Below are 26627 nucleotides of genomic sequence, written 5' to 3'. Positions count from 1 at the left end.
ATAGATAGATATTTACATAAAAAAAACATAACAAATAAAGTTAGATTAACTTTAAGGAGTACATGCTGTATACAAAATACTTCCCATACAAATAATAGTTTAGCTGAAAATTGTTCACTAAAATAAGTAGGTGTGGTGGCATCCATTTTGCTGATGTTGTCTCTATAATTTAATGCTTTATAATTTCTGACTCAAAACACAGAGAGAGATCCCCTTTCAAATACCTCGGACCCAGTGCCTTCCCTGCCCGTGGAAGAATCGAATGGCTCCCCCAAACCACTTGTTGAAGGGGACTCTGATGACACGAAGAAGCAAGTATGTACATGTGGTGTCACATAATTATCTATTTCCATCATCAGTTTGCATTAGTTACCCATCCCTCTAAGTCCCTGTCCACACAACAGCAGAGGTTTTTATTTATTTATATAATATCAGGCTAGTAGGTGGCGGTATACTTTTTCTTCTCAAATATGCCAAACAACCGGAAGAAAACCCTGAGCGTAGCAGGTCTTTCTACTCCAGCTTGTCGTCATTATTTTCACTGCGCCCGTAAGGGCTGCACTCACTTTGGTCTTTATAGATGTATGTATTTATGTATGTATGTATGTTAGGGGTTGCAAGACTGAAGATTTTTTTAAGTCAACCTTTCTATGAATGAAGTCGACACAGCCTCTTTTTTAGTCGAGCCTATACAAGAATCAATGAATAAACATGCATTTACGTGTGTTTTCAAAGTTTATGTACATATTCACAGAGTATGACCGTCTGGTAATATTAATAACGGGTTGGTTATTTCATAAACATGATTAGTACAGGTTGCAATGTTTCTTCCTTTTACAGCGTTCAATCACCCACAATTGCGCTTGTGTGATTTCACTTCAGGTGAATAGCGCTAATCCTCCTGTGCAATTTCATCCAAACTTTGCAATATGTTCCAACCACCTATTTGCTTTGTGATATTTGGAAATGGGTCTACTCTCATACTATGGAAGCTGTGGGTCTTCTGAGCAATGAAGCACTGCCGTATCAGAGTCAGACTCATAGAAGGATCAGATGATAAAAACTAGATTCTGATGATGTAAATTGTTATAAGGATTAAACAAGGATTTAATGCAAATGCTAATAAATTTGCTCAAGTTTCTTAAGGAGTTATTACAGCCCTAGTTTATATATATATATGTATATATATATATATATATATATATATATATATATATATATATATGTATATATATATATATATATATATATATATATATATATATATGTATATATATATATATATATATACATATATTCCCATACGTGTTTCTTTTTGTGTATGAATGCTAAAGTCATGTTACATGTTATTCTTGATAGAAAAAGAGGAGGAAAATGGCCCGAAAGAAGACAAATGAATCTACGTCATTGAACCAAGAGTCGTTGACCTCTGGACTATTGTCAATGGATGACAACCTGCCAGATATACAAGGAGAATATTCTGAAAGAGATTTGAATACCAACGAAGGGGAGAATAATGCAGGCCCACTCACTGATGCCTATTCCACACCAGAGACCCAGCCTAGTTCATTGAAAGCTTACGGCACTATTCAACCTTCTGAGGGCACAACTTGCAATCTGAATATTGAAGAAAGTACGGAAAATCCAGTAACAGATAGTTTGTCTATTGCCACTCCAGATGACAAAATCCATGGGGAGAGAACAGTGCAAAAACCTGCTCAGGCATCCAAGTCAGTTCAGGCTAAGTCATCAAAGTCTGTTCATGTTGAGTCATCAAAGTCTGATCAGGCTGAGTTATCCAAGTCTGATCAGACTGAGTCATCCAAGTCTGTTCAGGATGAGGCATCCAAGTCTGTTCAGGATGAGGCATCCAAGTCTGTTCAGGATGAAGCATCCAAGTGTGTTCAGGATGAGGCATCCAAGTCTGTTCAAGATGAGGCATCCAAGTCTGTTCAGGATGAGGCATCCAAGTCTGTTCAGGATGAGTTATCCAAGTCTGTTCAGGATGAGTCATCCAAGTCTTTTCAGGATGAGGCATCCAAGTCTTTTCAGGATGAGGCATCCAAGTCTGTTCAGGATGAGTCATCCAAGTCTGTTCCGGATGAGGCAAACGGGTCAACACAAGTTGGGTCATCTAAGTCAGCTCAGTTACACTCAATATCTTCCACTAATTTGGGAGATGATACGAAACAACAAGAACGTAAAGGGACAAAGTCCACCAATCAGAATATCCTAAGTGAGAAGACCAAGAAGGATAACACCAAAAAGAATAATAATACTAATAGAGGGGATCAGAAACAAACCATGGATACAAATACGGATGATACTCACCAATCCAAGAAGCAAGTGAAAAGTGGTCCACCCGACCAACAAGGGAAGCAACAACCAACTGGTAAACAAGGCCCTGCTGCTGAAAAGAAGGTAATTTAATTGACAGTTAAAGGGCCCATGGCATGCTTCTCTACGGATGCTTTAATATAGATATTAGTGGGCCCCTAACAGTGTATTTGAAGATGTTCCCGAAATTCAGCCGTGGTGCAGAATTACAGCCACTACGAGCCAGTCACACATTGAGCTTTCCCCAAACTCGCCGTTTCGTTGTTTGTAGCTTTAATGCTATGTGAGGAGGAGAGAGGCGGGTCAAGGAGGAGGGTGGGGGTGTGGCCCTGAGCAGCTTGCAGCCACGGTACCATGGGCTTTGTTAACAGTGGATGTTGCAATGGTGATGTGTTCTGTAAATATTCTAGAACATTCCGGGTGCTCAGGCGGGAGTCCTGGAGCTCCATATCTAAATAATATCATATTATCCATAGATATCTATATCATTTAATATATGTTATCAGGGCCAAAAGCTTTGTGCGCCTCCAGACGATATTATGAATCTCAAACGACTGGCGTCAGGTTCTCCGACGTCTCTGGTTCTTCCATGTCCACATAAATCTGGACAATTTCATTCAAAAAGCTTTATGGCACGCAGTGTTAATTTCGTTAACGAAAAGTATGACGAAAAATGTTTGTCAACAACCTTTTTTCCATGACTTAGACGAGACGTTGACGAGCTAAAAATAGATCTTTGATAATAAAAACGATAATGACGAAATGTAGGTTTCGTTTTCGTTGACGAAACGAGATAGGACTAAAATGTTAGTGGTGTGCTATTTGGACATTCAAAATGCATGATATTTTCAAACCATTACCCTCCCGCCAGGTTCTTATGCAATGGAAATGTTGTTCAATCCTCCAGTAAATAGGATGAAGCTACGACTTGGCAACGGAAGGTATAGTCCGCTCAGCTATGAGCCAGAGTGCTAACGTTATGTTATGCATTGTGCATATTTATCAATTGAAATTCGTCCCAGCCTTTATACCACAGAAACTTTAGCGTCTATAGCATATAACCTTGTTTTCTGATTACAGTTTAACGCATGTTTCACAATTTACCAGCTCTCATTTTGAAGGCTGAGCAGACAATTTGACTGGAACTACTTAGCAGGTGTCCATATATCAGGGGTTAGCAGGGTTAGAGTTATGATTCCACCTCTGTAGGGGTCTCTTAAAAAATAAATAAATACAGGCTATTATAACACGGCTCTTCTCAATGGCGTGGAACGCTCAATTCATTTGCATGGGCCCTTAACAACATGGGCCCCCTAACCCTAACGCCAGCGTCTTCGGTTGCTAAGCGACGTCAACAACTTTGGCTAACTATTTCTCTGCTGATTTACGCTACGAATTGTAACAAATAAATTGTAAAAAGACACACCGAGTGAAGTAATTTTTTCGTTTGGCAAGTAGCCGCTCATTATCGAAAATAAGCCCCTTCAGGTCGGAGCAAGACAGCTACGTTTCGCGTCGGTGTCCGGTTCGCCCAGTCTGGGCTTATTTTCCCGATGATGAACGGCGTTCTATTATCCCTTACTTAACATCAATATTAGCCTACTCTGTATGTGGAAGGGAAAATAGCTTCATTTGTAATTAGAATATTATTCTGCTGTATTTTCAGAGACCCCCAAAGATATTTGAGTTTGCTGCTTTCATGGGAGCCAGACCTCTCTCTCTGGGAACTCAGCTCCCACTGGCTCCCACCTAACTCGAACCCTGGTGGTTAGCCTAATTGAATTTGTTTAAAAAGAGAAAACATTTTGACTTAAAGTAATGACTAAAAGTTGACTAACACACAAGGTGACCTTGGGTGTCTTGAAAGGCGCCTCTAAATTAAATGTATTATTATTATTATTATTAAGGACTTTTGGTTGACTAAAACTAGACTAAAACTACAAAGGAAAAGGATGATGACTAAAATGTGACAAAAACTAATAAGCATTTTCGTCTAAAGACTAAGACTAAATCTAAAATAGCTGAAAAAATTAACACTGATGGCACGACCACTGTTACTAATGCATTATTTATCTTTATGTTTTCTTTCCCTAATGCATAATAATTAATTTATTAATGTATTTTTTTTTTTACACATTGGTTGTCAAGGCTGGGCCCTATTGTTATTTAGGCAGCCGCCTTAGCCAAACAGTGCTTGGGGAAACACAGATCCCTTTCTCCTCCATTTCGCAGATCATGCACTTCAGGGAGTCAAAGCCAAAGTTCCTTTCCCCCAATTCCTTCTCAACCATGGCTGAGATAAACCCAACTACAGTCTCGTTGTGGAAATACCAGAGACTTCAGAGAACCAACGTGTTATGCGCCATAACACCTACAGCGGAACGGTTATCCAAATAACAAAGAAGTGTACAACACTCGCGTTAGTGTGTAATCACACACACAAACACACATGTGGCACTCGCACAGTCGTAGCTCATTGTCTCTCATTGGCGGACCAAATTCTCTGGGCGGGCAAGGCAGAGAAAGGGGAGGTAACTTGGCCCCTTATGACGACGCCCCTTCCGTGTTTTGTGCATCCAGTAAAAACTAGCATGAACGCAGCGCAAAACCCCACAACACCCAACGCTTGTCGGTGATTGGTTGAAATACTAGGAATTTTGGATTTGAGTGATTGGTACCACCATTTGTTTTTCTGTACGATCTCAGAGCATAGGCTGCCTACAGACACGTTTTTTGGATGGCCTGCTTATGGGGCGGGCAGCTAGCGGATCGTAGGAAAGATCAGAGGAATGTGATCATTTATGTTTCAGCCTAGCATCGCTGATACAACCTTTAAAGGACTTTAAAAAGTAACCGGCTTGTGAAAATGAGTGTTCGAACAATACTCTGTTGAATGTTGAGTGCATGCTACTAACTGGACCAATTGTGTATCTTATACAGCAACACACTGGTTCAAGCGTTGACACAGAGGCTAAGGTTGAAGGTTCAGGGACTAAGCTGTCAGCTGCTGGGGGAGGAGACGTAACAGAAAGCCCTGAAAACATCGAAAGGACCGGAGACAATCAAGAATCTGAGGACCGCGTTGAACCTTCACCAAAAAGGTGAACCAGAGTCATCAGTATAAGAGAGTCTAAATTGCAAAACATAAATGGAAAAATGTATCTCCTTGACCATTTTATTAACATTTTGTCTTTTTACATTTTAGGATAAACAATGCAAACCCAACAGTTGCTGCAAGGGACAGGCTCACAATCTTCTTTCATGCGGTTTTGCCAAAGGAATTTAAACTTGAGAAGGGCGACCAAATATTTATCAGAGCTGGCAACCATATTGGGACATGGAACGAGAACTTGGTTGAGGTTTTTACGACTAAGTAAGTGCATATGCTGTACTTTATTAAATTATATTAGCCTTTATTTATTGATATTCGACATTGACTCAAAGTGCATATCAAGCCTTAAAGTAGTTTTTGTATTCTAGGGATATTATTCCAAAATACAATGTACAAATACTGTACCATATTCTGTGGATTATTTTGTGTTCTATGTTTTTTTTTCTATTTTTAATACAGCGATATTGGGAAGCATGGATTTTTAGTTGAGGGAAAATTTGAGACAACAAAAGAAACCATCCTGAATAACAGCATACCATACAAATATGTTGTCTACAAGGCCAAAAAGAAAAAATATAAGTTTGAACACATTTACAAATATAATATAAAGCAAGTTGCGAATCGCTGTTTGTTTGTGAATTCCGGACTCCTCAATGAGGAAGGTAAGAGATGCAAAAATTCTCTGTTCATTCGCTAACATTTTTATTAGTACTTGAGGTGCCATTTTAACTTTGTCCAATCAAACATGTGATATATTTTTATGTGAAAGGGGACTGGCATCAGTATGATGACATCATCTGTAAAGCACCATCCAAGGGTAATATCCTACCCCGAAATCCGTCAAAGAATGTCCAAGGAAGAGAGATTGGAAACATCATGCTGGACACCATATTTGATCTCCCTCAGAATTGTACTGACATCCACTTGAAGAATTTCCTCATCCAATTGAAACAGTTCTTTTACACTTATGGAAACCCATTTGTGTATGAGGACACACCAAAAAAATGGAAAAAATATGGAGAAAATGAAGTAAGGAAAAAGCTAACACAGCATGCACCAAGGAATATTCCTGAAATAATGATTTAATGTCAAGAGCCGGATCAAAATGTTTTAAATTGCGATATAGAAGAATCCGTAGCTTTCTGTAATGGTTAAATGTTAAAATGATAACTTTTGTGTTTTCATTTTGTCCTAAACTAACAAGTAGGTCTAAACTGTTCAGCACAATATATTGTGCTCAGTTGATTCTGGTATATTAACAATCAACCTATACTATTGCCTTTGCTTGAAATTCTCAGGTCCGGGAGTTGATGAAGCAATTCATGCTCAAAAAAGTGATTCCTCAGTTGGAAGAAAGAGATGGGAAGAGGGGTATCTTCATTGCAGCAGTTATCATGCTGCATATCTGCCACCATTGTGTTATCAAACTTGATGAAGTGGAACTGAATGGACTCTGCAAAGCCCTGTGCTTTCCAAAGCTCAACAAAGAAGAGTTTCTCCAGTATTGGGACAAATTGTCACTATGTTTTGTCGAAGAGTAGGTAGTTTTCTTTGATATCTTAAACACCTTCAATCAAGTTATATTGACTTTTTCACGATTCTATTTAGCTTAAAGGTAATGGAGGTAATGGATTAATTTTCTAATAACATAAGAGGAAGGATCTTTCTTGAACCGTTTCCACACTTTGAAGATTAGTTCGTGAGTAGGTCCTCTAATAGGACCTAATTAGGTCGTTTTTGGCAATCTGCTGTATGAATATTCAAGCTTTGATACTTCTGTTCAGGAAGCATGACTGCTCTTTGTTGTTATTTGTTCAGTCTTCCAGAGCTGCTGGTATGGCTGATCAATACTGTGATACTTAAGAGACTACATGGGTGGATTTTGGTGCTTCCTCTTCTCCACCTCCTCCAGACTAACTCCACACCTTTCCAGCCACTACCTCTCTCCAAGTCTGTCCTACCTTGGAATGGTTTGGAGGGGAAAGGATTGCACAAAGAATACTTGAAAAATCTGGATATACAGTAAGCTTGTTTTGCAAAAATATGTCATGTGAAATTGCAATGGACACCTTTCCACCTTTCATGTATTTTTTCTTAGTTAATTAATTTACTTTATTATGTATTCATTTAACCTGCTTAATTTTTAGGGATTTACGAGAATTGATGAGTGAAAATAAACATTTACTGGAGATTGATCCACTGACCGCCCGATCCTGGATGTGTCTGGTGCCCATTGATGAACTGGTTGAGTTCAGCCGAATCACTAACATCCAGCTGTTGGACATCCTTCATTTAATTTACCAAAAGACTTCTCTCAACATCATTTCCAGGAATCACCAGGTGAAGAAAGCGACACATTCATTGTTAAACACGTTACTGTGAAAAGTTGAATTTGTGAAAATGGATAATGAGTGTTGATCCTCTTAAAAGGTGGCTCAAGATGGGACAGATGATGAGCAGTATGCAAAAGACCTTGAGATGTTATATCAAGCGATGTCCGTCATGAGAAACTGGATCAGTCAGACCTTCGAAAAGACGTCCATCCTAGGCAATAGTTCTGAAAGTGAAATTCAAGTGAGTGTCCCAGAAATATTTCAAGGTAGAGGTCTGCACTATTTATTGAAATACAAAATATTACGATTCTGTGTTTCTGTTATATTTTGCTCTTTATTCATTCCTTTACAGATTTGGGAAAATGTAATCTCGCTCAATTTAAAAAATGGAGATTTTACAAAGGAATGGAAATCGATGTTGACAATGGATTTGGAGGGCAAATTACAGAAGGTGTGTACAGCATTTTTTGAAAATACATATATTTTCAGGGGGAATTTCAAAATGTTAACATGTTTGCGTGGCTTTAGGTATCTCCATTGGCTCAAATTGAATCCTACTGCTCAACGATTGAAAAACATCGTCATTCTCATCCAAATGTTGCTGCTGTTATTGAGAAGTGTGCTCTAGAGGCGGTCACCTCATTGTGCAAGGTATGCATATTAAAATAAATCATTTCATCGTCGGTGTAGGATTAATACATCTGGATCATCTTAATATATCATTAGCTATGTTTTATGTGGAATCACAAGGTCATCAGACAAGGTAGAACACAGTGCTATCGTATTCGATTATATTTTTTTTATATATATAATTGTGTGTGTGTGTGTGTATATAAATAGATGTAGGTAGGTAGGTTTATATATGTATTTGTGTGTGTGTATATAATATATATATATATATATATATATAGCTGTCATTTTCTCGCTCTCGTGCCCTCTCTCGTGCTTTCTCTCTCTTGTGCTCTCTCTTGTGCTCTCTCTATGTATTAATAACTATAGTTGTATAGTAAATGCATGTCATTTTGTTTCCATCTTTTTTAATAAACAGACAAAGCAGGAGGGGAATCTTTTTGCAAAGTTTAAACTCAACCGGAAGTTTGGAAAACTCATTTCAGCCATCATTCAGAAGTCATGGCCAAAAAACACTCAAGAAATGGATCAGAATGAGGAAGTTTTTCGACACATCCTCTCTTGGACGGCTGCCGGAGATGTATTCAAACTACTTGGTAAACAAGACAAACAATGTACAGTTTACTCAAATTTGTTTGAGTGGCAGTGGTCGAAATAGGACATTAAGAGCAATTTGGAGTAATCTATATATTTTTCAGGTGCAAATGAGGAGCCAATTGAGGATCTCTCAGATAAGGCTAAAAACCTAATTGCGATCACAAGATCCTCCTTCACAGTTATCACGGATCAGCTGGTCAATGGAAACATTAAGATCAACCTGCTGAAGTTCATCTTGGGAAGACGCGAAGCCTTTCTAGAATTGCTGAAAATCGGTAATTGGTTTTATAATACAAAAGGAAATCTGTGTAATTTATTGATTTCACATTGAGCATTATTAAAACGCATAGCCAGTGATACTTTTTCAAGAATATTAAGGTTTTAAAGACGACAATGGTAAAACGGTCTTATGCAATTTACAGATCTCGCCGAAGATCCTCAGTATCAGGACGAGGGAAGAATGCGTAATATGTTGAAGCATAGAGAGGCTGAAATGGGAGCTGTGTACAACGAAAAGGATCTTGTCGATGTTGTTGTGAAAATGAGCCACAAACTGAAAGAGCATATGACGGGTATGTGTGTAACTTGGATTTAATATTTATTATATTTATCTACCCCTAATTCACTTTAACCCCACCAACATTATTGTTGTATAACATTATTGTTTAATCCCAAACAGTTAATCTCGGTACCTTGGAAAAAAGTCAACAGATCACCATTGAGACCATGAACCTCAATAGTTTCATGGAGGTTCACAAATTCGGCCAACAGTCTCCCCCATTTCCTATTGCGGTAACGTACTACAAACTTAAAGACCTCAGAGAAATGGCTGTGGTCCTGAACACCTACAGAAACAGCTACTTATTCAAAGGTTGCTGGGAAAAACAGGCAAGACTATATGTAGAACCTGAGAAAACTGGTGTTGCTGATAAAATGGCCACACCGATCATGATACGTGATGACATATTCAAGCCCTGTTATGATGAGTACCAAAACATATACCGTTGCCTGATGGATGGCAGCATAAAGCTTGGGAAAGTTGACACACTCCTCAAAGATTACACTGGAAAGTACAACGAACTTGAGCAGGACTTTGACATAATGTGCAGAGTGGACCCTTCAAATGACAAACAGTGGATCAAGCAGAGGGCTCTGCAGATTCAGCAGTACCACGAACTTCATCTTGCCGTGGAATCGGCTCAAGCTATCATGCTTGTCAAGGAGACACTGGGTCTTCAAGGTGACTTCAGTATTCTGCAGACATTGCTGGGAGTTGTAAGTCAACTTCATCTGACCTCAAACCCTTTCTCTTAAAGATAATACAAGCCAACAATCTTTGGCTTGTATTATTATTTTTTGAATGTATTGATATTGAGCATGCATTAACCATTTAGTAATGAATCAAAAGTACAATAACACTAATAACAATAACAATTATATATTTTGCAATATTAATAATAATAAATACATGATGGTCATCAGCATTATCAACTAATTGTATTAGACTCCATTTCATTAAGTTTTAAACTATTTTGTTCTAGACAAATGAAGACTTTAAAGAAGAACCCCTCAACCGAATTGACGATAACTTAAATCAGGCCAAGATGGTTCTTGTGGACATCAATTCCTTACGCAGAACCTGTCTACAACAGTTGGGTCACAAGAGACCATTTGTCAATTGGGTAAAAGAAGCCCTAAAAGGTAATATTTGTTGCTGATCACTCATATTGATATTGAGAGTGTATTCCAGTGTTCTAATATTCATGAGTATTGATCAAGAAAACCCTTGCATTGGTGATGAAACAAACGTCTTCATTATTTTTAGACATTAATGAGCTGAAGGTATTTGTTGACCTGGCCTCCATTTATGCTGGCGAGAATGCCTTGGATGTGGATCGCGTTGCTTTCTTTCACGATGCAGTCCTTGGCTACTCACCAATGCTGTACGACCTCAAGAAGGACTCAGGGTTTCAAACCTTCAAGGATGTGCTGAATAAACTCTGGAGAGCTCTGGACAATGACAGTGACTTGCCTAAGAAACTGGTAGGATAAGATAATCCCCACTATATGTTGGATTTCCATATTTTATATATGTACAAAACCTTAAAGCATGGTGTTTTGTGTTTCAGGTTGACACTGCACGCAATCTGCAATGGCTTAAGACAGTGAAGGAGAATCATGGCTCAGTGGAACTCTCCTCGCTTTCTTTAGCATCCTCTATCAACACCAGGGGCACCTATGTGATCAGTGCACGTAATGTAGAGAGGGTAAATAACTGATTGCTACTGTAGTTAATGCTGATCTTAATGCAGCCTTATAATTTGTCTGCCATGTTTATAATGCTGTTAATAATAAAACATATTATTTAACAGTATGTACTACAACCAGAAATTAATGTTTAGGAACAAAATCACTGGTAGCATAACTAACAGCAGACTTAAATATTTGAAAAAAAAACGTTAAAGGTCCCATGGCATGCTACTTTATGCATGTTCTCCGACGTCTCTGGTCCTTCCACTTCCACAACGTCTGAAGTAGACTGAACCGCTACATGGAGGAGAAAGGGATGGTCACCAGCGATTGTCTCCCGCCGGAGCCCCGCTGCCTGCTGACGAGGCAACACCGCCGCGGAAGCGTGCAGTGTGCCTCGCGACGGTGGGGCCTCGCGACGGTGGGGCCTCGCGACGGTGGGGCCTCGCGACGGTGGGGCCTCGCGACGGTGGGGCCTCGCGGCGGCGGGCAGCGAGGCTCCCGCGGGATAAAATCGTGGGCAACAATCCCTTTCTCCGCCTTGTCCCGGTTCATGTACTTCAGGGAGTCAAAGCCAAAGTACCTTTCCCCCCAAATCCTGCTCAACCATGGCTGAGATAACCCCCAGTACGAGTCTGGTTGTGGGGGTGTACAACACTTGTGTTACAGTCCTTGGCATCTAAACAATATCATATTATACATGATATCTATGTCATTTAATACATATTATCACGGCCAAAAGCGGTCTCGAGGCCAAAAGCCTCGAGGCGATATTATGAATCTCAAACGACTGCGTCGGGTTCTCTGACGTCTCTGGTTCTTCATCTTCCACATCAATCTGAAGTAGAGTGAACCACGCCAATGGAGGAGAAAGGGGTTGTTGCCCGCAATTGTCTCCCGCCGGAGCCCCGCTGCCGAGGCACCACCGTCTCAGAAGTAGGCAGCGGGCAGTGCCGAGGCGGTGGTGCCTCGCGGCAGTAGGCAGCGGGGCTCCTGTGGGATACAATCTCAGGCAACAATCCCTTTCTCCTCCATATCACGGTTCATGTACTTCAGGGAGTCAAAGCCAAAGTTCCTTTCCCCCAATTCCGTCTCCAGCATGGCTGAGATAACCCCCACTACTGCTTCTTTTGCAGTTGAGCCTTGACACAGCCTTAAAGCTGCAAATTCCAGAGCAGCACGGAAAGGAAGAGGATCTGCGCTGGTACACGCTTGAAGACCTACAGGAGCTCCAGAATAAACTCATGCTCATGTCTGGGAAAGGAGACCAGGGCCAACATGAGGTGGAACACTTTGCAGAGGCAGGTCAACATGTGATTGGCTTTCACCGCTGTGCAAATGTGTTCTCACAGAAAGTAGCAATACATTTTGAATAAAATTCATGTAGTAAAAAAGGTCAGGTTTATAAGTAAAGTACTAATAAGTATTACTACTACTAATACTACTACTACTACTACCTCTCCTGCTACTTCTACTAAATGTCTTCATTTGTATTTATCTTCTCAGGTTTTTGCCAATGTTCAAAGACTAGCTGAGGCTTTCATTGCTTTGTACACAGCTGGGAACCCTCTATTCAGAAGCTGGGAAGTGAAAATCATTTGCAGCTTAAGCAATGAACGGTCAAGTATCATTATTGACTTCAAACTTGACGAAGTGGCTGATGTCATTGTCGTGGATGGAAAAATTGACATTCAGCTTCCAGAGTTTTGCAAGAAAATTGAGAAGTGCCTCAATTATTGGAATGACTTTGTTGACAAACAAAGATCCAAACATTACTACCTAAACTATTACACCGCAGAACAGATTGTATATCTGTGCAGTAAGCTATCTCCTCAAAATGTGGCTGATATGGAGGTTGAGGTTTTGATGATGCTCTCTTTTGTCAAGCCTAATTGTACAGCAACAGATTTAAGAGAGGTCTGGCATGAAATCGTCACCAATCAAGAAGAAACAAACCAAGCCATTGAATTTCAAACTTTTGTTGATGAGTCAGAACATTTGATAGGGGATTCTTCAATCACAGGGGACTCGGTTCTTCTCGTGGAAAAGACAAATTGCTTCCGAAAATTTGATTTACTCTGGAATAGTTACATGAAGGACATGAATAGTTTTCTTCCACATATTCTCGATTTAGAAGGCCTCGGTAAATTATTGGAAAAACTGGCCGACAAGCAAAGTAAAGGGAATTCATTCACAGCAAGAGGGATGCCTAAATGCCTGACTACTGGGAATCCCAACCTCATTGTCTGCTCACAGGAAATGGTCTTCAACACTTGCATCTCCATTTACATGAGCGATGAAAATGAGGCAATGCCCACATATGACGAAGTCCTACTATGCAACTCTTCAACATCTTATGAACAAGTGGAGCTGTTCCTGAGACGCTGTCTCACCCCTGGCTACAGCGGACGAAAGATCTACACTCTGCTCTACGGTGACCTTCTGACCTACGACGTGAGCTGCAAAGTCGAGGGTTTCTTCCAGCGAATGAAAATGAAAAGGAGAAAAGATTACAGACTCGTCATGGTCTGCACTTCCGAGCGTGAACATGCATATATTCCCTCGGCCTTCAGTCAATACCGCTTGCACATGGTCCCTCAGGAGCCTACAGCCAGGATTCAGAGTTACCTGAGCAGACACTATAGTGTCCCCGCTGATGAGTGCAGCGCCGCAGCTGTGTTCAGAGACCGACTCTCTGTTGGAGTTGTGTCATCGGAGAGAGCTGGCGTGGGTGAGTACCCGTGTCTACGTGTTCGACTCCATATCCAAAAAAACTTTAGCAGACACTTTATTGAAGAGCATCCTTTCTTTCACTTCAGGTAAATCCCTCTATGTGAAGAGACTACATGGGAAACTGAAGCGATCGAGCGAAAGGCCATCAGTGTTAAAATGCATTCGCTTGATTGAGCCAAAGGTGGACGAGAATGCCATCCTTCAGTCTCTGCTGGAAAGCACCAAGAAAGAAGACTTGACAATTTTCCATTTAGATGTCACGTCATCGGTAAATAGCCTTTTGTTAAATGAACTTTAATTGAATGTAGTAAATATAATACATTTTTTGTTTTGATTTTTCTAATCTTTTACTTGTACGGTCTTCACAAAGGTTCGGAAAGGCCTTCACGACTTTCTATTTAAATTGCTGATCCTTCGTTATCTGATGGACTCTGAGGGAATGATGTGGAAGTGTTGCAACAAGCAGTTGTATCTCATTGAAATCTTGAAATCAACATTGAAATTTCCCATTAATGTTTCACGTCAGGTAAGGTTTTGAAAAGTGCTACGTATATCGTCCTGTTATTGTTATTTTAGTCTCACATTTGTATTTGTGTTTTTCATGTATAGAGCCAAACTATGAACAGCTCGTTCATAGATTGGTTTCCAAGCATCTTCTGCAGACCACCTAAAGAAGTGTTGATGCTAGAGATGGAGAACCCTGATCAATCACTGATGGATGATGAAGAATTCAGGAGTGAAGCCTTCCAAAGGCCATACCAATACCTCACACAATTCCATAACCGCGGAGATCTTGACACCTTCAAATACAATGCTGTTGAAGGGTCCCATGTGGAGTGTCTTCAAATGCTCCTCATGTACTGTGGCATCATGGACCCCTCATGGGCAGAGATCAGAAACTTTGCCTGGTTCCTCAACCTCCAGCTAAAAGACTGTGAGACATCTGTTTTTTGCAACGTTGATTTAGTTGGTGACACTCTAAGAGGATTCAAGAGCTTCGTTGTTGACTTCATGATTCTAATGGCTAAAGACTTTGCCACACCGTCACTCAACATTTCTGACAAGAGTCCTGGAAGACTTCAGTTTGACCTGAGTGGCCTGCGTGATGAGGATTTGACCCCTTTTCTGATCAGGAAGCGGTGGGAGTCAGAACCACACCCATACATCTTCTTCAATAGTGACCATGTCTCCATGACCTTCATTGGCTTCCATCTTAAGCCTAATGGAAAAAACTCTCTCGATGCCATCGACCCCTCTTCCAAGAAAATAATTAAAAAAAACATCATGACTAAGGAGCTGTTTAAAGGCCTAACGTTGCAGGGAGTTCCGTTCAACATCAACTTTGATGAACTACCAAGAGGGGAAAAGATTGAGAGTATCTGCAATGTCCTTGGAACCCAGCAGCCCCTTGATCCTGACGAAACATATGAGCTCACAACTGACAACATCCTCAAGATTTTGGCAATCCACATGCGTTTCAGGTGTGGCATCCCTGTCATTATTATGGGTGAGACAGGTTGTGGTAAGACTAGGCTCATCAAATATCTGTGTGATTTGCAAAGAGGTGGAGTGGCTACCGAGAACATGAAACTGGTCAAAGTCCATGGAGGAACAAATTCAGATATAATCTACACCAAAGTCAGAGAAGCTGAAGCGATATCTTTGACAAACAAAGAAAACTATGGCTTTGATTCTGTCCTGTTCTTTGACGAGGCGAACACAACAGAGGCTATCGGCAGTATCAAGGAGATCATTTGTGACCATACCGTGAAAGGTGAAATGTTGACACCCAACTGTGGATTGCAAATAATAGCAGCATGCAACCCTTATCGAAAACACACAGAGGAAATGATTACAAAGCTAGAGTCTGCTGGCCTTGGTTATCGAGTCCGAGCTGAGGAGACAGATGAAAAGCTTGGTTCCATCCCACTCCGCCAATTAGTTTACAGAGTTCAGGCCTTGCCACCAAGTATGATTCCTCTGGTATGGGATTTTGGACAACTGAATGATAACACAGAGGAAATGTACATTCAACAGATTGTGCAGAGAGTAGTTGGACTCAAAGCAATCAATGGAGCATACATCAAGATCATCACAGATGTCCTTGCAGATTCTCAGAGATATATGCGAAAAAGAAAAGATGAGTGCAGCTTCGTCAGTTTGCGGGATGTGGAGCGCTGCATGCAAGCCTTCATGTGGTTTTATGAGAACCACGCCATGTTCTTCACGGAACTTGAAGAATTTGAGAAAAAACAGCGGGTGCTGAAGAATGAAGTACCCCAGAGAGAAGGAAAGGTTCGAGACCCTGTCCTCTGGTCTCTGATCATGGCTGCAGGGGTCTGCTACCATGCCTGCTTGGAAAACAAAGACGAATACAGACTGGAATTCTGTAAAAAAAATGACTGCACCCCAGTGAGAGTAATGCAGGAAATCTCACTTATGCAGGATCTACTTTTAAGTGGGGTGCCTATGGGTGAAACAATTGCAAAAAACAGTGCACTCAAAGAGAATGTCTTCATGATGGTCCTATGCATTGAACTTAGGATTCCCTTATTTTTGGTTGGAAAACCTGGAAGTTCAAAATCTCTCTCTAAAACTCTTGTGGCAGATGCAATGCAAGGCCAAGCAGCTCACAGTGAGCTCTTCAAAAAGTTTAAACAAATCCATTTGGTGTCCTTCCAGTGTAGCCCCCATTCAACGCCAGAGGGCATCATTAATACATTCAAGCAATGTGGTCGTTTCCAAGTAGGCAAGAACCTAGATGAGTACATTTCTGTTGTGGTATTGGATGAAATTGGGTTGGCCGAAGACTCTCCTAAAATGCCACTTAAAACACTGCATCCTTTACTTGAAGAAGGATGCATTGATGATGAACCACTGCCTCACAAGAGAGTTGGCTTTATCGGCATCTCCAACTGGGCTCTAGACCCTGCAAAGATGAACAGAGGCATCTTTGTCTCCCGTGGTGACCCTGATGAGAAAGAGCTCCTTGAGAGTGCAAAAGGCATATGCTCATCTGATGCAATGCTTTTGGAGGAAGTAAGAGGTCTCTTCAAGCCCTTTGCCAAGGCCTACTTGGATGTCTGCCAAAAACAAGGAAAGGGCTTCTTTGGTCTTCGTGACTACTACAGCTTGGTCAAGATGATTTTTGCAATAACCAAAGGTACTGGAAAGAAGCCCAGTGAGCAGAAAATTGTTGAGGCAGTGTTGAGAAACTTCAGTGGAAAAGACACTGACGTACTCACTGTTTTCACTGATGGGCTTAACATGACACCCAATCTTGACAGCATTGATGTTAATGACCTTGTGAGGCAGAACATTTTGGCTAGCGGACAGGAGGAAGAGTGCAGATACTTGCTGGTTCTCACTAAGAATTATGCTGCCCTGCAGATCTTGCAGCAAACTTTTTTTTCAGAAAACAAACAGCCTGAAATAATCTTTGGCTCCAGCTTCCCAAAAGATCAAGAGTACACCCAAATATGTCGCAACATCAACCGAGTGAAGATCTGCATGGAAACGGGGCACACTGTTATCCTCCTGAACTTGCAGAACCTTTACGAAAGTCTCTATGATGCTCTTAACCAGTACTACGTCTACCTCGGAGGGCAAAAATACATAGACCTTGGACTTGGAACCCACCGCGTCAAATGCAGGGTGCATAATGACTTCAGACTCATCGTCATCGAGGAAAAGGAGGTTGTCTACAAGCAGTTCCCAATACCACTCATCAACCGGCTGGAGAAGCACTACCTGGACATCCACACTGTCCTCAAGAAGGAGCAGAAGAGTACTGTGAAGAAGTTGGAAAGATGGGTGGAGCAGTTTGTTTCTCTCAGCAAACAACACACCACGGGGCCTCAGGGGTACAAATACCAAGCACCAGATGTCTTCATAGGCTACCATTCGGACACATGTGCTTCAGTGATTCTTCAAGTGATTGAAAGGAGGAGGCAGGAATTGGAAACCTCAGAAGCAGACATACTGCAAGCATCTAAACTGGTGCTGCTAAACTGTGCCACACCTGACTCAATTTTGCGTCTGGATTGCACAATGCTCCCCAAAGTCGAAAGTGAACGACTGTCACAAGTCTACTCAGAAGAGCAGAATACCAGTTGTTTGGCTGACTTCATCCTTGCTCACATGAAGCAGGATACCCATTGGCATGCCTCCTTCACTGAGGTAATATACAAATTGCTATATTTATTATAATGCTAACTCATCTATGTACATTTCTGCTAATTCCAAGTGATATTTGCAGGTGACTACTTTCTCCAGGCTCCTTACAGCCCCAGACTTGGAACAACTGGAGCAGTTACCTCATACAGTGGAACTGCTATCCTTGCAGCAGTTTGAAACAGAGCAGTCTTTCCTCAAGAAGATCAGGTTTGCATGGATTTTCACTTTAGCCTTCAATCTTTTACATTTCTTTGGGGGGTGATCTTGTGACTATCTGATCTTCATGCTTTCCGACGATTTTGTTCAGAATTGTATGATCTGTGTTGTGTCGTCACTATAGGCTTTTCTTCACTACTCAAAATGGAGGAAACAATGATTCTGGCAACAAGATCCTCATTATCCAAAGTGATTTTGCATCTCACAGTGCACATCTTGTTGCATCTGCGAAGTAGGTCAAGTCTATATTTCTTTATTATTATTATTATTGTTATTATTTTAACTAACATAACTTGGGACTAAGGGATTTTGCTGTTCATCGCCAGGTATTCATCCCTGAATGAAATTACCAAGATCAAACAAAATATTGTGGAGAACAATATATTTGTCTACTTTATCACCAAACTGCCAAGGATGAAAGGAGGGACTTCTTACGTTGGCTTTCATGGAGGTGAGGGGGTTACGTAACGTTACACTTTATTTATTATCATACCATTTAAGATACACCCTAGTTTGAGCTGTTTCATTCTTCAAAGGGCCATGGAAATCGGTTCATATCGATGACCTGCGGAAATCCAAGGATATCGCTTCAGATATCAAGGCTTTGCGTAACCTGACAATCAGTGAACTGTTTGACGAAAACAGAACACAGCCCAAAGGTAAACATGTGTGATACTTACCTTTACCTTTTGCGATATAGCATTTTTATTTTATTTTTATTTTTTATATCGCATGACATGTTTTGATTGTTTACAGCTATGGAGCATGATGACATGGAGTATTCTGAAGGATCACAGAACATCACAGAGGTTCAAAACCAAGTTGTAACTAATTTTCTGTACAAATGTATTTAGGGGCACAAACGCCCCAACATTTTGCAGCCCCCTTATTCCATGTGGTTTATTCCCAGCCCCAATTTGTGACGTTTTTCTTCTGATTTTCTCTTGCCGGACTTCTGTCCTAACTACCTGCTGTAGGGATGGGACTTTGTCCTGGACACCACAGCTCTGCTACGTAGCTGTGTGCAGAGTGCAGTGGGCATGCTAAGGGACCAAGTGGAGAATGGCTACCGCAGTACTAAAAGAGTGGAAATCTTATTGACCCTTCTCAACGACAACGCAGACTTCAGAGGTTGTCCCAACTCTGCGCCCTCTTCAGATTCAGATTATACATGCAGACTTCTGTGGTAACACTGACCTATAATCCTTTCGATGGATTTTTCAGGCAAATTTCTTCGGATTGTGAAGAGGCGCCTTCAATCCTTATTGTTGACCCAGAATTGCAACCCTCATTTGTTGATCAAAAGCAACTGGGTGATAAAGGAGTCCTCAAATATTGATGCCATACAGGAAGGAGGAACATTCAGGTAAGTCAAGCTTATTTGTCTGTCCTTTATCATTTGATTTCACTTAATGGTCCTGAAGTCCCAGATTAATTTGGAATTACCAAATGAATGGTACCTTTGTGGATTGTGAAGGTACCACTTCACAATCCACACATTCTGGTTTTGTACAGTGAATGAACAATGTATAATGGTATGCACTATACAGTTCAAACGGAACCAAGGCGATAATGCCTGCTTTTAAGACAACCGTTCTCACCTCTTGGGCTTTACAGGCACACACTATGGAAGCGTGTCCAGGCGGTTGTCATTCCTTACCTAGCCCAGCTGGTCTCCATCATCGACCGAGATCAAAATCTGGACATTCTGGTCGACTGCAATGAGCCCCTCAAGACGTTGTGGCTTGACATCTTTGGCAAAGAGAAGCTTTTGGACGTGCCATCGCTGACAATTGATCTCAGGTAGGTTGTCCCAGTCATGCATCATGGTTTGCAATTTATGATGATATATATTTTTTTTAACCTATCTTTGTATTTTAAGGGATAAAATTGTGTATCTATGTATACAGTTTGCATATCATGCTCTCTCTGTCACAGCTCTGCAGCAAGAACCATCCTCGTGCAAAACTGCTTTGCTGTAGACAAGAACATCAGCTGCAGCATGCCCTTCAGTTGGAGGCTAAGGGACTACCTAGAGGAGCTCTGGGTTTATGCTCTCAAGCATGAAGGTAACATCATGCAGCACACAAATACTATGTTAATTGTTGAGGCAGACAGGTCGGTCTCCACAAGCCAATCCTGACTTACCTTGGTCTTTGTTGACAGGCCAAACGCAGAGTCAGTTTGATGAGTTATTTTGGAAGACTCACCTTGGCCAATCCATCGCAAAAGCAAGCCTGGAGATGCAGTCAGACTTTTTCCAGAGATACCTACAGGACTTTATCTCCATGACAATGAATGTTAGATCCCAGGAAAACCTTCAGGTTGTCGTTTGGTTTATCGAAAATCCCTTTCCATGGCTACGTTTAAGATTCCTTTGAGGTTGCTTGAAGTGCTTCAGGTATTTATAATCTATTTTACTGTCCACTGATTTAGCTCCTTTGCAGCGCATTAAACTGCTGTGTAAATGAGATGCAGTCGCGGACAATGGAGACGCATAAGGGGGGGATCTCTCTTCCCTGGGTCCATGCTGCCTACTACGAGTTTAAGAACCGACTGCAGAACTTCGCCAGAATGATCAACCTTGAGCCTAGGATTACCCAGGTCCTCCTGAACAAGCATGCTCAGGAAAGGGAAGAGCTGGTACGTCTCATCTACTTACCTTCTTTTACTTGAAGAAGATTTTTGTGCTTTACATATGCCCTCAAAGCACGATTTGGTTCCATGCTTGTGATATATGGGCCCTTATGGACTTCTGGATGTTGGTTTGATTAGTTTCTTCCCCGCTCCAAGGTTCTTGATATCTATGCTGCCATCGCCTGTGTTGAGTTTCTGGAATCCACGCAACTGGAAACTGACGGCCAGAGGCAAGCCTGGCTTAGGCAGGTGAAAAAGCTCCATGTTCCCATTGAGTTGATATGCTCTCACGACAGCGTGATGCACTATGGAGACAAGAGCAAGACATTGGTCTGCATTGTTCAGTAAGTGACTTTATGCTTTCTTTTAGGATGCATATGTGCTCTTTTAGGCTAGGAATATGGACTGTAATGCAGGTCCACATGTTGATCTGTTATATTTATTTGAATAGTAATACTTAATATTGACAGTTGTTAATGTTCTTTGTCCTTCATTATGTTGTTTTGTTTAGGACCTGGTGGAACCGCATTTTTACCATGTCGCTGTTTGTGGAGCATTTGTTGCTGGGAGATGAGGAGGCCGAGATGAATCTGAATCCTTTGGTCCTGGAACACATGAGAATTCTTGGGCAGGTTAGTGTCGACTGAACATACAGACATTCCTTTTGACTCTTTTTTAACAAGACCACTTCATGCAATAGCCATTTGGATTCCCATCTGGTAACATACATTGTCATCGTTCCTCTTCCAAGACCCTGAAGAAGAATTCAGATCTCAAAAAGCAGCAGGCATTTGAGGAGGTGATTGTTGTACTCAAAGCCTGCAAAGATAAAGTGGTACAAAGTATCTTCAGGTATGGACTCATCTTGTACTTTCTTGGACTGTATTGTCTAGTCTCGTATTGTTCTAGGACCTTGGATCTGATACACTTCCTGTCTGCTCTCTCAGGTTTGGCCTCCAGCTATGCCCTGTGTGTATGAGTGACCCTAAAGATCCCCTCAGCCTGCCGTGTGATCACATCTACTGTTCGACCTGCATCAAACAGTGGCTGGTCCCTGGTCAGATGTACTGTCCCTTGTGCAAGCAGGCAGTTCCTGAGGACTTCTCCCCAACGTCTTCTGAGGAAATAAGGTATGAACATGTTTAGAAGACACATAAGGGCTTCACCTACCGCAAATGTTGGACATTGATTTCCTCTATCTGTGAACTCTTAAAGCTGACATATTATACCACCAGGTGTGAGGGTGAACAGCCATTACAAGTCGTTTTGAAAATTTGCCACTTCTTACATCAGAAGTGGGCATGTCCACCTAGATGTGTGCTGGATAGATGAGCAACGTACAGTCCACTGGGTAGGCTGGTAGATTGTTCTATACAGTACACATCTAGGTGGACGGCTTGTAACGGCTAATCACACTCACACCTGGTGATATTATATGTCCCATTTAACAATTCCTAATACTATAACTAAACTACTCTGTCATTATTCTCCTTTTAAGGATTCAATTCAATCAACATGCGAAGTTCAGGACGCAGTGCAATGCTTTCTTCATAGACCTGGTTTCCACCATGTGTTTTAAGGACAACATCCCGCCCTGTTCGTCCATCATCCACAATCTGCTGTCACTGGTCATGTTGGAGGCGGAACCCCTCCCTATATTCGGAGGTAACCCAGGGCAAGCTGTGACTCATCTAAGCTGTTGAAGGCAGGGTACTCTAGTGCCGAGTTGTTCCTGCGTTCTTCCTTAAATTTGCCTGTCTTCCAGATTTGCACTGTGAAGCAATTGTTTTTTAGATATTAACACAATACTTTGCTCACTTCTTAAGGGGGATGGACTCTATGCGCTTACCATATTAGGGCCCCGATGTATTCTCAATTGGAATTGTGATTGATTGTTTAGGAAATCTTAGGAATTAATTTATTACAATATTAAAAAAGTATATTCCCCTCACATTTACGACCTAGGCTACTGTAACTCTGATTCTGAATCTGAGTAACTGTGGTTAAGGGAATATAAAATATAATTTTCTTGACTGGCTTAGGGTGACACCCAGCCATTAGTTTTGAGTTCAATTCCCCATGTCCAAGGTCTACCTGTAGACATCCTTGAGCAAGATGCCTAACCCCTACCTGCCCCTGAGAGTCACTCTGGATAATGCAATCGCTGTAGGTGTTTGAGAAGATCCTGCACCACCTCTTATATTTATTTCTCATTTATTGACTTGATGATGTCCTTTTGCCCAGGGGATCGACACATTTTGACCAAGGTCCTTTCACCGTTTGACGAGTCTGTGGACAAAAACCCAGTGGTGCGCTCCTTTGTGCTCAAACTGCTGCTCAAGTTCAGGTGAGTCGAGGAGGAGGAGTCCTAGGTCCCGTCCACACGGAAAACGTTTTTTTGGGCCGACCGTCCAGACGGATCGGGATACCTTTTTGAAACCAGGTCCCAGGGTGAAAAGGGAAAAACGTCCCTATGCTTTTTCGTGTTAGGATTCGTGTGGACGCCTGATACGCAAACATTGACGTCATCGCCCCCCCACCAGCTTTGCAACGTTATAGTTCTGTCAAATTTTGTTTTGTTTGATTTGATTCGTATTCTTTTTGTAGCTTTAAATATAGCTCCTTGGTAAATTGAATTACTAACTGTACATTAAAAAGTATTTTCTGCTCAATCTACAAGGTTTGACAACTGCTTTCTCCTCCTCGACTGTATGTTTGTATACAGCGCGCAGGCTTGATGCGCATGCTCCACCTCGTCTTCTTCTTTTTTTCGTGGAGAACCAGCGCCACACAGTGTCCTTAAAAATGTACTACAGCGTTTCTACATCTTTACGGAGAAATTTCTGAAGGAAAACGGAGGGGAAAAAAACATTTTTGCCCGTGTAGACGGGGCCCTAGTCTGTTTGCGTCTTTGAGAAAAGGGCCAATCTGATTAGTTTCAATATTTTTTGATATAATCCAAAGCATCTTTTAACTTTTGTTCTATAGCTTTGAGGATGTGAAAGGCTATCTGCAGCAGCATCTGACAGAAGTGGAACAAAGCATCATCTTGGAAAAGACTGATAAAACCGAACTGTACTCCATGTACATTAACTGCCTGGAGGTATGGATGAGGGCATACATTTTCTTTGAATTTTTTCACCTTGGTTGTTATTTTTGCTTGTTTGTATGCTGTTCAATCAATACATATATTTTGCTTGTTTGTATGCTTTTCAATCAATATTTGTTTTGATTTTAAAATGTACTGATTCGCTGTACAATAGGATTCACACATACATTGCGATAGGAGCCTATTTGACAAGAAAAGTATCGCTAAGTTTCTTTCCCACAATTTTGTTCCTTAGGACTCCATGTTTGAGCGGAGGCAGTTCCGTTCCGTTGCCGAGCAACAGGCCTACCTGCAGGACGAGAGGGTCTTTCTGTCCAGCTGCACACGTGCAGCATGCCCAGACAGTGCTACTGTAGAGCATCTGCAGCAGGTGGCCAGGGTGCGCATGGGCCTGGACATGGCCGCCACTCTGCTGGTACAACAAATGGAAGGTGTGAGATCGCCATGACTACATAGATTCCTTCTTGATCTGACTGTATCTGTCTTAGGAGTTGTTGGATAAAAAATATTCATGTTACAACCGCAATTGTATTCTGACTTTGATTTTTCTTTTCTTACGCCTGCGTTTGTGTGTTAACATTATTGCGTCAGTGGATTAACTTAAATATCAAAACGGCATAATCTTGCACACACTTTTCTCTGCTGTTATTCCATAATTTGCCACACCACCTTTCTTAGCGCAGTGAAATTGGCCCCCAAATGTTCTGAATCAAGAATAGATTGTTGAATCGAATTCTGAACAAGAGAATCAAAATTGAATCTAATCTTGAGATACCAAAAGATTCACACCTCTAATCCTTCTCATGTATTATGCTGGTGTTTCCTCTTCAATGTTTTGCACATGAGGAGCCCAAAGTGAAGGCCAGGCCTCAATCAAAGACTTTTTGGCCGCTGTGATGGCGCTGTGTAGTCAGAGCAACAACGACTGGTTCCGCGTCTACCTGATCCGCAAGATCGGCAAAGAACACGGCGTGGAGTTTGTCCAGAGTCTCCTCAAAGTGGAGGGTGTGCACTGGGTCTTCCCTAAAGAAGTTCTTCAAAAGGTACTGCTCTCTGACCTCCGCCCATGTTCAGTATTTTTTTTTCTGTGTAACCAAAAAATGCATTAATATTATTAGTGATATTATTTTTTTAGTAATTGCCCATATTCTCATTGTTCATTCCAAGCCAGATATTTTTTTTAAAACAAATCAAGTTTTTTTTCTTTACATTTTCTCCGTTAATAATCAGAAGAATCCATCCCATTTGTCAGAATGTAACTGCAGTTTTACTTGGAAATGCATTATAATAATGGAAGTATGATGCACTCTGAATGCCATCTCACGTTGTCTCTTGAAGAGTGAAGAAGGCAGCCCCATTGATAATTTCCTCGTGTGTGGAGAGGGCTACAAGACCATTCGAGATGCTCTGACCACAGTGCTGATAGAGGGCAAAGTGGATGTGCTGGATAAAGCGTACGAGGTAACCAAGCATCGCTGAAGCTGTAACTCCCCTCATGTCAACTACTATGCTCTCTGGAAACATTTCTTGTCTCTCTCTTTTTAGACGTGCAAGTGCTTGCCACAAAAAAAGGCGGTGTATCTTCTGTTGGCCCTCTTCAGAGAAGTCACCTCTCTCTACGGAAATGCCAACGGTATTCACCATCCCAAACCCGGGGTACGTCATTGCATCACGAACGTATGCTATACCCTCCTTGCTTCTTCTTTGCTTGTGTTTTTGTGTCTCATTGTACACATTTCCCGTCCAGCAATGCAGAGTCTTGGTGACGCACATCGATGCTTGCGGACTCCTGGTTACCGCAGAGTCAAAGGACTTTGCGAAGGCCTTGGTGGCCAACCGTCTGGGGGCCTTAGCCGTTGTACCCGGGGCCCCCGGAGGGCACTCTGCGGTGCTGGAGCTGACGGTCCACATGGCTTCGGTCCTGCTCTGCGCCAACCAGCGGATCCTCGTTCCCCTTCAGAACCTGGCCCTGTCAACGGGGAACATGCAAGTGAGTGCATTAGCTAGCTTCTATTTAGAGGCATCTTGCTAATCCGTGTGCATCAAAGTAACTATTTAAATGATAATAATATAATATATACATTTTATTTTTGTGTATCGTATTTAGTATTGATTTATGTATTCAAATATGAACTTATATGAACTCATCTTTGTGTTAATGTCTTTGTCTTTGTCTTGGTGCAGCAAGCCTTCTTGCCCACCATGCCAGAGGACATGTTGTTTGTAGCTCAACAGGCCATGGGACCGGTGCGGTGGTACTGTAAGTCAAAGACGTGAGCTTCACATTCTCATATGTAAATAGGTGTCAGTTAAAAATGTAATTCCGTTTTCTCCCCTTTCCCAACAGATTGTCCAAATAAACACCCCTGCGCCATCGGAGAGGTGTGTACAGCTCAGACTTGTTTGTTTCTAACCACAGAGCCAATATTGCACCTCTGTATAGAGTTTGTTCTCAGATCCCTCCAAGCAGCAGGAAACTGCTAAGCTTAACAACTCT

At 41.5% G+C, this 26627-nt stretch overlaps 1 protein-coding gene across 1 annotated transcript in view; it reads left to right on the top strand.

Annotated features, from left to right (window-relative positions):
* Positions 1-26627, top strand: part of LOC130370349 (E3 ubiquitin-protein ligase rnf213-alpha-like) — a 36547-nt gene that overhangs the window by 2219 nt on the left and 7701 nt on the right. Inside the window, exons 3-51 of the mRNA XM_056576100.1 lie at positions 203-315; positions 1360-2421; positions 5278-5438; positions 5543-5710; positions 5909-6111; positions 6219-6478; positions 6748-6986; positions 7268-7471; positions 7597-7789; positions 7880-8023; positions 8135-8233; positions 8311-8433; positions 8831-9008; positions 9111-9284; positions 9432-9581; positions 9689-10284; positions 10551-10710; positions 10835-11052; positions 11139-11276; positions 12396-12560; positions 12766-13990; positions 14079-14260; positions 14363-14518; positions 14602-18171; positions 18251-18375; positions 18509-18616; positions 18711-18835; positions 18921-19043; positions 19141-19193; positions 19362-19515; positions 19609-19750; positions 20002-20187; positions 20323-20453; positions 20551-20708; positions 20821-21027; positions 21178-21365; positions 21533-21653; positions 21773-21873; positions 21969-22151; positions 22520-22686; positions 23266-23368; positions 24010-24124; positions 24366-24561; positions 24977-25173; positions 25469-25591; positions 25676-25786; positions 25878-26120; positions 26315-26390; positions 26478-26512. Coding sequence (XP_056432075.1) covers positions 203-315; positions 1360-2421; positions 5278-5438; positions 5543-5710; positions 5909-6111; positions 6219-6478; positions 6748-6986; positions 7268-7471; positions 7597-7789; positions 7880-8023; positions 8135-8233; positions 8311-8433; positions 8831-9008; positions 9111-9284; positions 9432-9581; positions 9689-10284; positions 10551-10710; positions 10835-11052; positions 11139-11276; positions 12396-12560; positions 12766-13990; positions 14079-14260; positions 14363-14518; positions 14602-18171; positions 18251-18375; positions 18509-18616; positions 18711-18835; positions 18921-19043; positions 19141-19193; positions 19362-19515; positions 19609-19750; positions 20002-20187; positions 20323-20453; positions 20551-20708; positions 20821-21027; positions 21178-21365; positions 21533-21653; positions 21773-21873; positions 21969-22151; positions 22520-22686; positions 23266-23368; positions 24010-24124; positions 24366-24561; positions 24977-25173; positions 25469-25591; positions 25676-25786; positions 25878-26120; positions 26315-26390; positions 26478-26512 — 13352 coding nt within the window. The remainder of the gene's footprint in view (positions 1-202; positions 316-1359; positions 2422-5277; positions 5439-5542; positions 5711-5908; positions 6112-6218; positions 6479-6747; positions 6987-7267; positions 7472-7596; positions 7790-7879; positions 8024-8134; positions 8234-8310; positions 8434-8830; positions 9009-9110; positions 9285-9431; positions 9582-9688; positions 10285-10550; positions 10711-10834; positions 11053-11138; positions 11277-12395; positions 12561-12765; positions 13991-14078; positions 14261-14362; positions 14519-14601; positions 18172-18250; positions 18376-18508; positions 18617-18710; positions 18836-18920; positions 19044-19140; positions 19194-19361; positions 19516-19608; positions 19751-20001; positions 20188-20322; positions 20454-20550; positions 20709-20820; positions 21028-21177; positions 21366-21532; positions 21654-21772; positions 21874-21968; positions 22152-22519; positions 22687-23265; positions 23369-24009; positions 24125-24365; positions 24562-24976; positions 25174-25468; positions 25592-25675; positions 25787-25877; positions 26121-26314; positions 26391-26477; positions 26513-26627) is intronic.

The sequence above is a fragment of the Gadus chalcogrammus genome, chromosome 2, assembly GCF_026213295.1.
Source record: "Gadus chalcogrammus isolate NIFS_2021 chromosome 2, NIFS_Gcha_1.0, whole genome shotgun sequence".
In the NCBI taxonomy this organism is placed as follows: domain Eukaryota; kingdom Metazoa; phylum Chordata; class Actinopteri; order Gadiformes; family Gadidae; genus Gadus; species Gadus chalcogrammus.
Note: the sequence above shows the minus strand (reverse complement) of the source record. Positions and strands in the feature narration are given on the sequence as shown.